The sequence below is a fragment of the Arvicanthis niloticus genome, chromosome 21 (assembly GCF_011762505.2).
Source record: "Arvicanthis niloticus isolate mArvNil1 chromosome 21, mArvNil1.pat.X, whole genome shotgun sequence".
In the NCBI taxonomy this organism is placed as follows: domain Eukaryota; kingdom Metazoa; phylum Chordata; class Mammalia; order Rodentia; family Muridae; genus Arvicanthis; species Arvicanthis niloticus.
Window position 1 is genome coordinate 26714164 of NC_047678.1, and position 13368 is coordinate 26727531.

Below are 13368 nucleotides of genomic sequence, written 5' to 3' on the forward strand. Positions count from 1 at the left end.
AGCTTTACTCATAACTGCCCATGTCTGCAAACATCTGAGATGTACTTAGGCACAGGAGGGGTTGAGTAAACTTGTAGTTGTTAAGGCCAAGGTAAAATATTAAGGCCTAGATGGAATGTTAAGGCCTAGGTAGCAGTTATCTGGCTAGCCTACCATTTTAAGGGAGCTCTCTCAGGTTTCCACTGTTACTAGGAAACTTTCTAATGCCAAGTTGCTTATGTTCTGTGCCCTTGGAAACCAATCATGATAGAAATCAGTAGGACTGTTTTGTATAGTTACCCACAATAAGTTTGCACCCAAACTAACCACCCAACAGTGATTCCTGTACCCGTGTATAAGCTTTTATGTTATAAGCTGTCCCTGGGATAGACCCCAACATAAGAGAGGCACCTGCACCAATATAAGAAACCGTTTGGAATAAGACTTCCATTTTGAGTAGTGGTCCAGTAAAATTTAAGTTCCATGGAAACTGAAATCCTACTTGGAAGAAAGAGACATGTATGTGGGCAACAGACATTCTGCTGTCAAGTTAAGATATAAATATTAGACAAGGCAAGCTCCTGCCACAGTTGAATGCCCCCAACCAATGGGAGAAGCACAAATGTACAAGAAAGATATGTTCCTAAAGAAACCCCTATCCCCAAATCCTTATTGGTGAAATAACTTGGCACAGATGTTTGTGTATTTTGGGCCTAAAATCTCTGTAGGATCTTAACTTGGGGTCATGATTGGGTTCCTGGATCTGGACCATGGCCCTGGTTGACAAGTTCTGGGGTGTATGCTCAATAAACTATCCCTGTCTGACTGAGATCAGTGTTTGTGTGGTTTGTGAGGCAATTTCTGAATCCCAACAGTATTATGTCCCTCAAGTGGTAGATTAGATGTTATTAAAGGGAGTGAGCCATGATAACACATGAGAGAACTTACATACATGTTACTCAAGGAGAGAAACTAACAGTTCAGGCTACGTACTGTGTGCTTCCAGCTAAGTAACAGTCTGGTAAAAAACAAACAACAAACAAACACATACCGTGGAGAAACAAATAAATGTCAGTGACTGGTTGGCTTTTTAGGGGTTGAGGAGGGAGGAGTATGTAGCCCAGGATGGATTTGAACTTGCAGTCTCCTAGCCTCTGAGTGCTGGGATTACAAATGTGCACACATTGCTGAGTACATAGGAATTTTTTTTTAAAAAAGGAACTTAAACTATTATTCATGAGTCCATAATGGTGGGTCCATGGCAGATCCGTGAGCACGCAGCAATGGAGAGTACATACTTTGGGTGAGATGGTTGTCAGCTTGTGGGCTTACTAAACAAATGTGCTATTCTGGTTGGGGAGCAGATAATGAGGGAGGCTGGGAGCATTTGGGGACAGGGATAGGGGGTGGAGTCTCTGTACTGTCAATTTAATGTGAACTTACAATTGTACCGAAAAGCTAGACAAAACAAAACAACTAAACATTTGTAGGCTGGCAAGGTGGCTCAGTGGATAGAAGTTCAGTCACCAAGCCAGATGAGCTGACGGTGATAGTTAGCAAATTAAACCTGCATCTCAGGTTAGTTGCTAAACTTAAGTAAATGGCATCTCTACTGTGCTCATTCAGCTTGTGAACCCACTATCCCCCAGATTGTGTTTTATATCACTGTTTAAAAAATTTCAGTACATAGATCTGCATTTACTGTATTAAGTGATTATCCAAATTTAATTTTCCCTTTCTCCCTTCTTTCCTTTCCTTCCCTCTTCCTCCTTTCTCTCTTTCTCTTCCTTCCTGCTACCCTCTTTTTCTCCCTTTCCTTTCTAGATAGGGTCTCTCTTGTAGCTCAGGGCTAACCTTGAACTCACCATGTAGCTGCAGCTAAAGAGGCCCTTGAACTTCTGACCCCACTGCCTCTACTTCCCAAGTGTTGGAATTACAGGCACGCACCACCAAGTCTTGTTTCAGATGCATGCTGGCCTTGCGCTCTCCCAGCGGAAGTAGCCCACTTCCTACGTCTGTTTCTTTGGGTGGATTCTCATTTGTATTTAGAATCTCAGGTCTGTAATCTCAATCTGTAAATACGAGCGGTTTTGCTTTCCTGTCTTCTGTCTGTCTGCCCTTTATTTCTCTTTATTGACTATGCGTTGGCTAGAATTTCTAGCACACTGTTGAACAGAAGCTTTGAGGGTAGATCTCATCTCGATTGCGGTCTTGAGGGGCTGGGAGCAGGGTGGAGTGTGCTGTTACAATCATGCTGGTTGTGGGGTTCTCATAGATCCCCCTTATCAGATGTCTAAAATGCTTGAGAATTTTTATCATGAGCAGGTGTTGAATTTGGCAAGTCATTTTTTTCTGATGATTTTTAGTGTTTACCCTTACTTTCTTGACTTAAATTTTGTTTGATCAGGATGGACAATCACTTAGATGTATTGTTGACTTTTGAGTGTGATGAGACCTTTTATAGCCCAATTATACATGACCCGAGTACCTAGGGTGCTGGACACTTATGCTCCCCAAAGGAAAATCTGGGACGGTGGCTCTGAGTTTGTGGTCTTATGCCAGTGAAGGCTTCTCACTTGGACATGTGTGGGAGTATGAAAGGCACAAGCAAGCTTTATTGGAGTTACAGAAAAGTAAGAAACGGAAGGAAATCGAGAGACTTTCAAGAGTGGGAGGAGTTTTCACAGAGGTGAAACAGCTATTGAACTTCCTGGTTTAGGGGTTTTTATAGAGCTATGGCAGAAACTGGACAAAGGCTGAGGTAAGCTCTGTGGTTTGTCCGATGTGCTATCATGGGCAGAGACAACGGAGGTCCCAGCACTCTTCGAATGTCCCTCTGGCCCACCCAAGGAGATGATCATGTGCTGTCCTCCCAGGAGGGGTGATGAGTCCTTCTCTTGTTCATGTCTGACTCTGACTTTGTTAGTCGTTGACCGTGACTGTCCGCTGCTGGTCCTCAGACACTGGCTACCATTGCTACCTCTAACTTTTCAGGTGTCTCAATTGCTATTAATTATACTAAGTTAGTTTTGCTCTTTAAATCTACCAAGACGGCTGGAGGGATGGCTCAGTGGTTGAAAGCACTCTTCCAGACGACGACCTGTGTTCGATCCCCACGCCCATATGGTGACTCACAACTACCTATAACTCCAGTTCTGAGGTATCTGATGTCTTCTTTTGGCCTCTCTGGTACAGGGCATACACATGGTACAGAGACATACATGTAGGTAAAATAGCCACACAATACAGTCACACACACACTGCACTAGGTATATTTCTAGGGATTTTTCATACCAGACAGTGCAACTAAAGAAAGTTCTACAAAAATAGAGTTATTTTAGTATGACCATGGGGGCATAATTAAAGAACTTGGGAGGGTTGTTTCAGGGGAGGAGTGGGGAAGAAGTGTTGCCAGAGCAAACACTGTTTGGATGAGAGAATTGTGAAGAAAGAACTGAGGGACTGTGAGTCTTTCCCCGATTGTTCTCAGATCATCTTGCCTGTTGACATGCCCAGCCCTGCCTATCACTAAGGCTGAACTTCTATTCTTATTTGGAGCCACTTCATAATGCCCTATTTAGACACTGGTATCTCTTCTCTCTCTCTCTCTCTCTCTCTCTCTCTCTCTCTCTCTCTCTCTCTTTCTCTTTAAAGAATTATTTATTTTATGTTTATAAGTACACAGTAGCTGTCTTCAGAAACACCAGAAGAGGGCATCAGATCTCATCACAGATGGTTGTGAGCCACCATGTAGTTGCTTGGAATTGAACTCAGGTCCTCTGGAAGAGCAGACAGTGCTCTTAACCACTGAGCCATCTCTCCAGCCCTGGTATTTTCTTTAGATGTTTCCCAAAGAGGAAACTGAGGCACTCTAGATCCAGCCAACCCTGGCTTCAGCCCCCAGAGTCAGTCTGTGCGTGTAGAGGTGTCAAGAGTTTTTGTTGCGGCCCTCTCCACTCCACACTTGGCGGCCACTGTATCCCTGCCCAAGCAGCCGCTTCGGTCTGCGGGTCAGGGTTCAGCAAGAGAGAGAGTGAGGATGGACTCGAAGAATGGAGACCAGACAGAGTGTGATTCAATCCCGTTTATTCTTCAGTCTCTCTTCCTAGTCCAAGTCCCAAGTCTTGAGTTCCTAGTTCCTAGTTGTACTCCTGTTGTTCTCTTCCGAGTGTCCAATGTCTACCCCTGCTCCTAGTGTCTGAATCTGTTACTCCAAATTGTTTTCACTTCTAAGCCATGCCTTTTGGTCACACCTTTAATCATGCTCTTAGGTCTTATCTCCAAATCTGATCTCTACACTTCTAAGTCACACTCTTAAGTTACACACCTTTAATCTCACACACCTTTAATCTCACACACCCAAGGTATCTAAACCAAGATTATCAGAGTGTTCTCAGCTGTTGTAGGCTATTGTAACCCAAGTCTCATGTCAGGGTATATGGCTCAAGATGGCTGTAAAGCTGATATCCGCTTTCTGCTAAAAGTAGGCTCCCAACAAGTTTTCATGAGATGTAGTTCAGACATCTTTGGATCAGTGGTGGGGAGAAAGAATGGGTCTGGAAATGGGACTTGGACTTCTGTCTGCATCTGTCAGATCAGGTTGGGACCTTGCTGCTGTTTTGAAGACTGAGTGGCACATGACCATTCCAATACCCAGACACAGGAAATCCTCACTGTTGTAGATTTGGTTTAAGGCTTGTATGATCCTAATTGGGTTCCTAAAATTATACGTCTGCAAAATTACATGTCTGCATGTAAGATGCTGAGGGTTTCTGCCCCTAGTTGGCTTTGATTGGTAAATAAAGTTGCCGGTGGCCAAAGGCTGGGCAGGGAGACAGAGGTGGGACTTTTAGCAAACTGGGCAAGGAACGCAGAAGGGAGGAGAGAGGAACTCCATGCCAGGGAAGAAAAACTGTAGGACAGAGAGACTACCAACATGTCAGAGTTGGGGATCATGGCTCAGGAGGTATGCAGGCCTGGGTCCGGGGTGGCCAGGATGGAATATTGGTTTTAGTAAGTGATAATTCAGGAATATGGGAGAATGTGAGAGCCAAGTAGAGGATTAAAGTGGCTCAACCATTGGGCTGATTAAAGCATATTAAATATAAGGCTGGTGAGTGTGTGTGTGCGTGCATGTCTCTCATTTGGGAATCCAGAACATTGGGGTGGGTAGTGAGGAACTTGTGCCGCCACCAGGCGATTTGAGTAACGTTAATAGTTTACAGTAACACCTCACTTTGGTTCTTTGTGAGGAACAACAGGAGTCAGTGAGGCTCAATTCTCAAGGCTTCCATTACCAACCACTGAGTCCTTTACTGAGGACCGGAGACACAGCATCTCTTCCCGTCAGCCCTCAGTGGTCAATGATCTCAATATGGAACTGCAGGTGAGTGGTGGTGATCACACAGTGACCCCGCAGGAGCGAGCATGACTGGCAGTTGTGGTATTTCCAGTGGCCCTCGATGGTGTAGATAGCGCTGAGGACCTGGCAGTACCGCCAGTGGATCCGCCACATCCGCACCAGAGACTGGAGCGTCACCACCGCTCTCTCTCTGTTTGAGAAGTCAATCAAAGCTTTCCTCCGTTGCTTCTCCCGGATCCTCCTGAGCGTCAGCCGCCACCAGCACTGAATGACCCAGGCTCCGAGGGCTGCGTGTAGCAGTGCCCTGCGCACCAGGGTCCCACGCCACCAGGCCTGCACCTGAATGGCTGCTTTCTTTCTGTTTTTCATGAACTTTTTCTAGACAGAGATAAGAGAGATTGCTTAGAGACCTTCTTGCTACAACCTTCCAGGGTCTTCTTGCAAGGGTTCTGGGCTGTCTCTTTAACATTGGGTCATCCTCAGAGAGTTCGGGGATCTAACAAAAGTCTAATAAGGATCCAGGAGACCCGGTAGGGACCTTTCTCTGCCATTGTGGACCCATTATCTCCCTCTCAGCGGTACAGTCCCTCTTTCTCATCCCATGTATTCTAGGCTGGCTTTGATCTCCTTAAATTCAGTTCATCCTGCCTCTATCTCCCACGACTAGTATTAGAGGGATGTATTTCCACCCTTGGCTTATAGCATTCCTCTCTTGCCTACCTAACTGTTGCCTAGATCAAGGGGAAACCAGAGTCACCAGAAGGGTGGGGAGGAGGGTTGCGTCATTAGTCACACCCCGTCTTTAGGACTCACTGGTTTGGGAATGTTTACTCTTCTAATTTGCCCGGCTTACACCGTCTGATTGTTCTCTGCAATAATCGTGTATTTTGATTTTGTGATAGGGTTTGCAGCACTTCCCGAATATTCTACAACCAGCCTTGCTGTAGTTAGAACATTCTGCTTAATTCAGAGTACTCATGTTCTTGACTTCTAGCCCCAAGCATTTTCCCTCTTTCCAGTCTCTATGTCAGAGTCAGACTCAGATCCAAGAGTCTAGGCCGAGAAGGAGACATAGTGGAATGAGCAAATATTAACTTGACCCTTGGTTATTTTAGACTGAGATGTATATATGCAGAATCCCATACCTGTTGCTATGTGTTGTAATGTTAAGTGTGGGCCTCAAGACCTGGTTGCCCCAGAGATGAGAGAGTCTGCAAGTGATGCTCTATGTGACCTTGCCCCCAAGTTATTTCTGATTGGTGAATAAAGATGCCTACAGCCTATAACTGGGCAGAATTGAGATAGGCGGGGCTTGGTGTTCCCAGTCTTGAGGTTGGGGGAGACCATGGGGAGAGAGAGAGAAGAAGGTGGAGAAAGGAGAAAGCTGCCATGGGTTAGGAATCAAGAAAGCATGGCCACAGGGGCTGGCCAATTGGAGTTAAGAGCAGCCTAGATTGAAGCATAGTAAGTAATGGTTCTGGATTATCGACAGGAATGTAGATTCTAACAGCATAGAGGGCAGGTCTCTGCCCAGCTCCAGTGCTGACTGAGGCTTATTGCAAATGATAAAAGTTGTGTGTCTCTTTCTGGGAACTGAACGACTAAAGGCAGAGTAGAAGCCCTGGACTGAGAGTAAATATTTTCTACAACATATTGGCACCTGACATGGGGCAAAACTCACTTTAAAAACGTTAATTTCAGATTCCTGAATAAAGAACACATGCTGTCTCTTTAAGACTATGGAGGTGGGGAGAACTGGTTCCTTAGCAAAGTCAGTTCATCTCCAAGGCACTTGTTTTTTTTTTTTTTTCCCCAAGCTTCATGGGGTTCAAGACTAGGGCAAAATTATGCACACATAATTCTGGGGTTTATAGTGTGAGCTAAAACACAGCCACACCACATTCCCCCAAACCAAACTAAACAACATGCCAAGTGGCAGGCTCAAGCCCCAGCCTGGGGTCTTCCCAAGTGCTGCTTTGGAGATGCAGCTGTGTCAGCTCAGATGCTAAAAGGCCCTGCTGTGCATTGAAGCAGGCAAAGGCCTGCTTCTCAGACAGCAGCAAGCAAGTTGCATACTTCCTGCAACCAGAAAATTACAGAGGGGAAACACAAATTAAGGTGTCAACGCTACCTTAAGCAACTGTTTTCCTTCAACTTTGCCTCCACGGGAAAACTGGGACTGCTTGGCCTAGCACGGGGCATACACATGATGGCTTGAGAATGTGCTTACACAGTAAATAAAATGAAATTTAAATAAAGTTAAATATAGAGAAGGATATTGAATTAATTTATATAAAGATAAAGAAAAAGGGGATATAAGTATATTTATCCACAGAGATAGAAATCTCCAAAGAAGGGAGAAAGAAATGAGAATTGATATAAATGTTTTTAAAGATATACAGATAAATAAATAAATCCCAGGCCTTTGATCTCAATACTTGGGAGACAAAGGCAAGCACAGGTAGATTTCTTGTGAGCTTGTAGCCAGCCTAATCTACAAAGCAAGTCCATGTTGGCCCCGGCTACACAGAAAAACCCTGTCTCAATAAATAATAATTGTTTTAAATATTAAAATTAAGATGTTATAATTTTCAGTGGTTATAATGGTATTACAGATCCTCTATGAAAGAGATCAAAGTAGAGAAGACCTAAGTAAAACAGAGGCTGCTAAATTGAATCAATCTATACTTTTGATGACTTCAGGTTGCTGGACCAATGACATGATATTTTGGGAGAAAGGTTCTGTATTTGTGTTAACAGGAAAGAAAAAAAAAAAGGCTTTGGACTCCTTCCAAACTAAAAAGGATCAGATGTGATAGAAGAAGACTCCCTGAAGATCTTGGCTGCAGACAAAATGAAAGAAATCAAGAAGACCAAACAACACAGGCAACATGATTTACTGATTGTTCCTTCCACATGGGAATAGCCCTTTAAACTTTCTGAGACATAAAACTGCCTCTAGCCAGAACTTCAGGTACACATAGCCAATGGATCTTGTTGGCTACAGAGTCCTCAAGACTCATTATGCCATCTTTTCCTATGGCATGAATGGAGATTTATATTACAGTTTGATTATATGACCAAACTAACTCTAAAGAAAGACAGTTGTCTTTCACCCGATCAAGCTAAGAGCAGAAATTCACCCTTAATTGATCTGTACACCCTTCACATTCTATACAGATGTCTTTATAAAATTATGTGTATTGCTTGTAATATTTATGTGTTACAGAATGAAACACCAAGAGGGTAGGTTGCCCTGACAGGATTCACCCTGAGGATGCTGAGCGGGAGGTGTTCCAGCTCCCTAGTCAATCATGCCCCAAACTGATGCTGTTTCCAGAGACTTGCTTCTAGAACAATTTCAAAAAGGACTCCTGATCCCAAATGACATTGGTTCATCCAGCCTTTTAGACTGTTCCAATCAGGACTTCAGTTAAGCCCTGAATTTTCTCAGCACATAGAGACTGGACAACAAATAATGTCAGCTAGCTTTCTTTTGACTTAACTGTTTTTTAAATTTCCCTTTGGGCTTCTAAACAGAAGTCTTTTGCCCTAATTCTTTAAGAATCAACTATAAGAAGACTGTTTTCCCAATCCCTTAAATTGGAATAGATGATTTTTGGTTATTTTATGAATTATAGGTATGTTATCATTTTAAAGGACGGTTTACAAGTAATTATAGTTTTGGACAGGGAGAAAAAAAACAAGGAACTTAGACTTAGGGATTTCTATCTTTCCTTTCTTCGTTTCTATCTTTCTTTCTTAGAAAGGGAAAGTAGGTTGAGAAGAAAAAGGGAGCGATATAGGAATATTATAAGAAGTTAGACAAATAGGGGTAGATTATTGAATCTATTCTTAAACAAAAGCATTCTATAGACATAATCTTACATTGGTACAAATCTTTATATTTTGGTGCAAAATTGAAACTATATTTTCTTACATTGATACAAATCTTTGTATACTGATACAAAATTTAATTTAATTTTATGCAAAATTTTTGTTACATGATCATGTATTTTCAACTCTTGTATAGGTGTTATGCCTATGCAACTCATTTAAGAATACAAGGCTCCGGCTGGTGAGATGGCTCAGCGGTTAAGAGCACTAACTGCTCTTCTGGAGGTCATGAGTTCAAATCCCAGCAACCACATGGTGGCTCACAACCATCTGTAATGAGATCTGATGCCCTCTTATGGGGTGTCTGAAGACAGCGACAGTGTACTTACTAATAATAAATAAATAAATAAATAAATAAATTGTTAAAAAAAAAAACAATACAAGGCTCAGACCCAGGTCTTTTAATAGCTGCTACTACAAACTGTTTAGAATAATTAAATAATGTAAATTAATAGTCAGATAGTCAAACTCATGGTCATATTAGATACTAATTTAGTTAATTACAATAAAATGTTTTAAAAGTTATTCAAATAGTAAATAGCTAAAAATAAACAATGTTTAACAATTCAGATATGCTATATATAGATGGATGGTCTTCAAAAGCATCAGAGATCCACAGACTATGGCATTTAAAATAATTTTATTATTAAAAGATTTTTTGACTATGAGACAGATTCGCTTCTGACAGTGCCTTCGTTCCTCTATAAAGAAGATGATGAATGCCCATAACCTCCATATGGGTTGCTTCAATTATGGCAAGCTAGCCACTGGGGGGAAAAAGCCCTAACTTTATCTGCAGACAGAATGCTGTTCAAAAAGGACAAACAGATGCAGGATAGTTGACTTTTAAGCTCTGCCCTGACAGGGTAAGCTAGTCCTTCATGATTTCTGCTTTCCTTAAAGTCTGTCTGATGTTCTGGGCCAGACGAGAGATGTTCCAGCATTAGAAGGAATATTGAGGACCATCCAGGCACTGAGCCATCTCTGTCATTTCTATGAATTTTGGAAGCTGCATCCCTTTGCTTCCTGTATACTCAAATACGTATTATTTCTAGATGGTTGTAGCTTCACAATTAAACTTAAGTTGTTTAGGATTTAAAAAGATGTTTTTAGGATGGTAATACAAGTTAAGGTAAAAATAATTTAGATACAAAATTCTAACTCACCAAGATAGGATAGATGATAAAATACTTTATCTAAATTGCAAAATATAATGGGCTAGACATGATAAATGCATAGTGTACTTTATAATTTTCATAATTGTTATAATTGTGTTCAATTTATATCTGAGAGAAAAGGGGCCTTTTGGTCTCAAGACCTGGTTGCCCCAGAGACAAGAGAGTCTGAAAGTAGACCCAAGTGACACTCTATGTGACCTTGCCCCCAAGTTATTTCTGATTGGTGAATAAAGATGCCTACAGCCTATAACTGGGCAGAATTGAGATAGGCAGGGCTTGGTGTTCCCAGCCTTGGGATTGGGGGAGACCATGGGGAGAGAGAGAGAAGGTGGAGAGAAGAGAAAGCTGCCATGGGTTAGGAGTCAAGAAAGCATGGCCACAGGGGCTGGCCAATTGGAGTTAAGAGCAGCTTAGATGAAGCATAGTAAGTAATGGTTCTGGGTTATCAACAGGAATGTAGATTCTAACAGCATAGAGGGCAGGTATCTGCCCAGCTCCAGTGCTGACTGAGGCTTATTGCAAATGATAAAAGTTGTGTGTCTCTTTCTGGGAACTGAACAACTAAAGGCAGAGTAGAAAACACACATCCCCAGGACCTGCCTGGGTACAAGTGGCTTGCAGTTCTCTTCACTGCGTGGTGATTCTACTCACTGCCACAGCGCTAGGCTGAAGGCATCTACTCTCTTCTTACCTTTAGAGTCTGCTTCCTTTTAATAATTTCATCTTCATCTTCACTAGTTAAACTGGTCTTGGACTGTCACCAAAATTAAATGAGAAATCCACACATGAGTAAAACGATTCTCTCTATGAAACCGTACAAAACCACCCATCGCTGTTTTATCCCCCCTCCCCCTAGATAGGATGGTACCCACCATCCCCTACTCTAACCACCGGCTAGATCTGGTTATGTCTCTTATACAAAATTTAAGCACCATAACCAATCTGCATCTTTTTGTGCTCCCCAAGGTTTGGTATGAGCGATTTGAGAGGAGTGAAATTTAATTTACAATGGCTTTCTGATTAAGATGTCTGCCTCAGACTTTTCTCTCTCTGTTTTTTGTTTGTTTGTTTGTTTTTTGAGACAGGGTTTCTCTGTGTATCTCTGGCTGTCCTGGAACTCACTCTGTAGACCAGGCTGGCCTGGAATTCAGAAATCCGTCTGCTTCTGCCTCCCAAGTGCTGGGATTAAAGGTGTGAGCCGCTTCCTGGCCTTTCTCTACTTTAAAAAAAAATTATTTATTTATTTATTTAATGTATGTGAGTACATTGTCACTATCTTCAGACACACCAGAAGAGGGCATTAGATCCCATTACAGATGGTTGTGAGCCACGATGTGGTAGTTGGGAATTGAACTCAGGACCTCTGGAAGGCAATCAGTGCTCTTAACTGCTGAGCCATCTTCCCAGCCCTTCTACTTTAACATATAACATATGTTGTATTGACCCTCCTCTCCTAAGTTCTGTCTCCGAGTAGTCCCTCGCCTCTACAGGCATTCCAATGGAAAAAAGCACACAAATCCAAACATTCAAAACTAAGCTCTTTGAATATGAGACAGCATGTATTTGTCTTTCTGAGCCTGGGTTACTACACACAGTAGAATAATTTTTAGTTCCATCCATTTACCCATAGGTCTTATAATTTTTTTTAAATAAAATTTTGTTGTTTTTTTTTAATAAAATTCAGTTCTGTTTATATATCACATTTTCATTATTCATCATCAACGGGTAGGCGTCTAGGCTGACTGGTTCCTATGTGAATAAATATTAATAAACATGAATGTACACACGTATTTCTGTAGTCAGAACTAGAAGTTTCAGTTCAACTGACTAGCTTTCATAATGCTCAAAGGATGTATGCATACGACCAGGGGAGAAAAGTATTCAACACTCCCATCCAGCTGTGAACCCTGCAAGCTACGAGAACAACTGATCTGACAGATATACACACTGGTACAATAATGGTGCAAACATTATTGGAGTAACCAACCACTTTCAGATTGGATTTTAAGCATATTCTACAAGATGGAACCCATGTTTGGCATTAACTCGGACAAGAACCCAGGGCAGGCTGGGTCCTATGGGGGCCATGCTGATCTGAGTGGCCTGTGCTGCTACCTGAGGCATGCCAGCAGGGCCCAGGCTGCTGCCAGAGGCCCTGTCTGCATCTATAGTCTTATGGCACTCAGGGTTTGTGCTGATATTCCAGGTCCATGTTACCACCAAAGGCCATGAAGATGCTCCTGATCTGGACGCTGCCTGAGGCACTGTGCTAAGCTGGTCCTGTCCCTCCCCAGCCACTACACTCAAGAGACCTGGCCCCGCCCCTTGTCGGGGCAACCCAGTAGAGTTGACCCAGATGTCAGGGAGTGGTTGAGCCAGTCCTGAAGGCGTGAGTGAGGGAGAGTTGCTTCTAGTCCACTGTGGGGTGGCTTGGGCAAGGGAAAGATGCCCTCCTTCCTTTGTACATCACTGCCTGTGGTAGGTGGGAGAGCTGACCCTGAGGTCATGAGAGCCGGAGAGCTGGCCCTGCCCCTCACCCGCTGCAGCACTTGGAAGAGTGGACCCTGCATCTCACCTGGGCAGGACAGTGAAGCTGGCCCTGGTGGTGAAGGCGAGGGTGAGCTGGTCTGAGGGTGTGAGAGCAGGAGAGCCAACCTCGTCCCTTGCCAGCTGTGGCATTGAGTGAGCTAGCCAGAGAACAGCTCGCGCTGGGGGTGCAGGCACAGGAAAGTTGGTGGGCTGACCAACTCAGCTATCTCCCAGGCCCAGATTCAGAGCTTTGAGTTGGCCCACTCCAGCGTCTACCCCATCTATGATCTGCTGGAGTAAAGGAGCCAGTCTTGTAGATCCAAAGCTGCAGGATCTCTACGACACAGGGCAGCAGCAGCATATCTGGGAGGAATCCCTGTGTGGATCCAGTACTGATAAGTAGCAGAAGCCAGAGGCCTCGAA

The 13368-nt window shown here is 43.2% G+C and overlaps 1 protein-coding gene across 3 annotated transcripts in view; it reads right to left on the reverse strand.

Moving 5' to 3' along the window:
- Positions 1 to 4049: 4049 nt before the first annotated feature.
- The window catches only part of Iqcf2 (IQ motif containing F2), a 39286-nt gene continuing 29967 nt past the window's right edge, over positions 4050 to 13368 (reverse strand). Inside the window, exons 3-4 of one of the 3 annotated variants that reach the window (XM_076917442.1) lie at positions 11108 to 11170; positions 4050 to 5719 (exon numbers count right to left, since the gene is read on the reverse strand). In XM_076917442.1, coding sequence (XP_076773557.1) covers positions 5333 to 5719; positions 11108 to 11170 — 450 coding nt within the window. In that variant the 3' untranslated portion in view covers positions 4050 to 5332. The remainder of the gene's footprint in view (positions 5720 to 11107; positions 11171 to 13368) is intronic. The other 2 variants (XM_076917437.1, XM_076917440.1) reach the window with 2 other exon arrangements.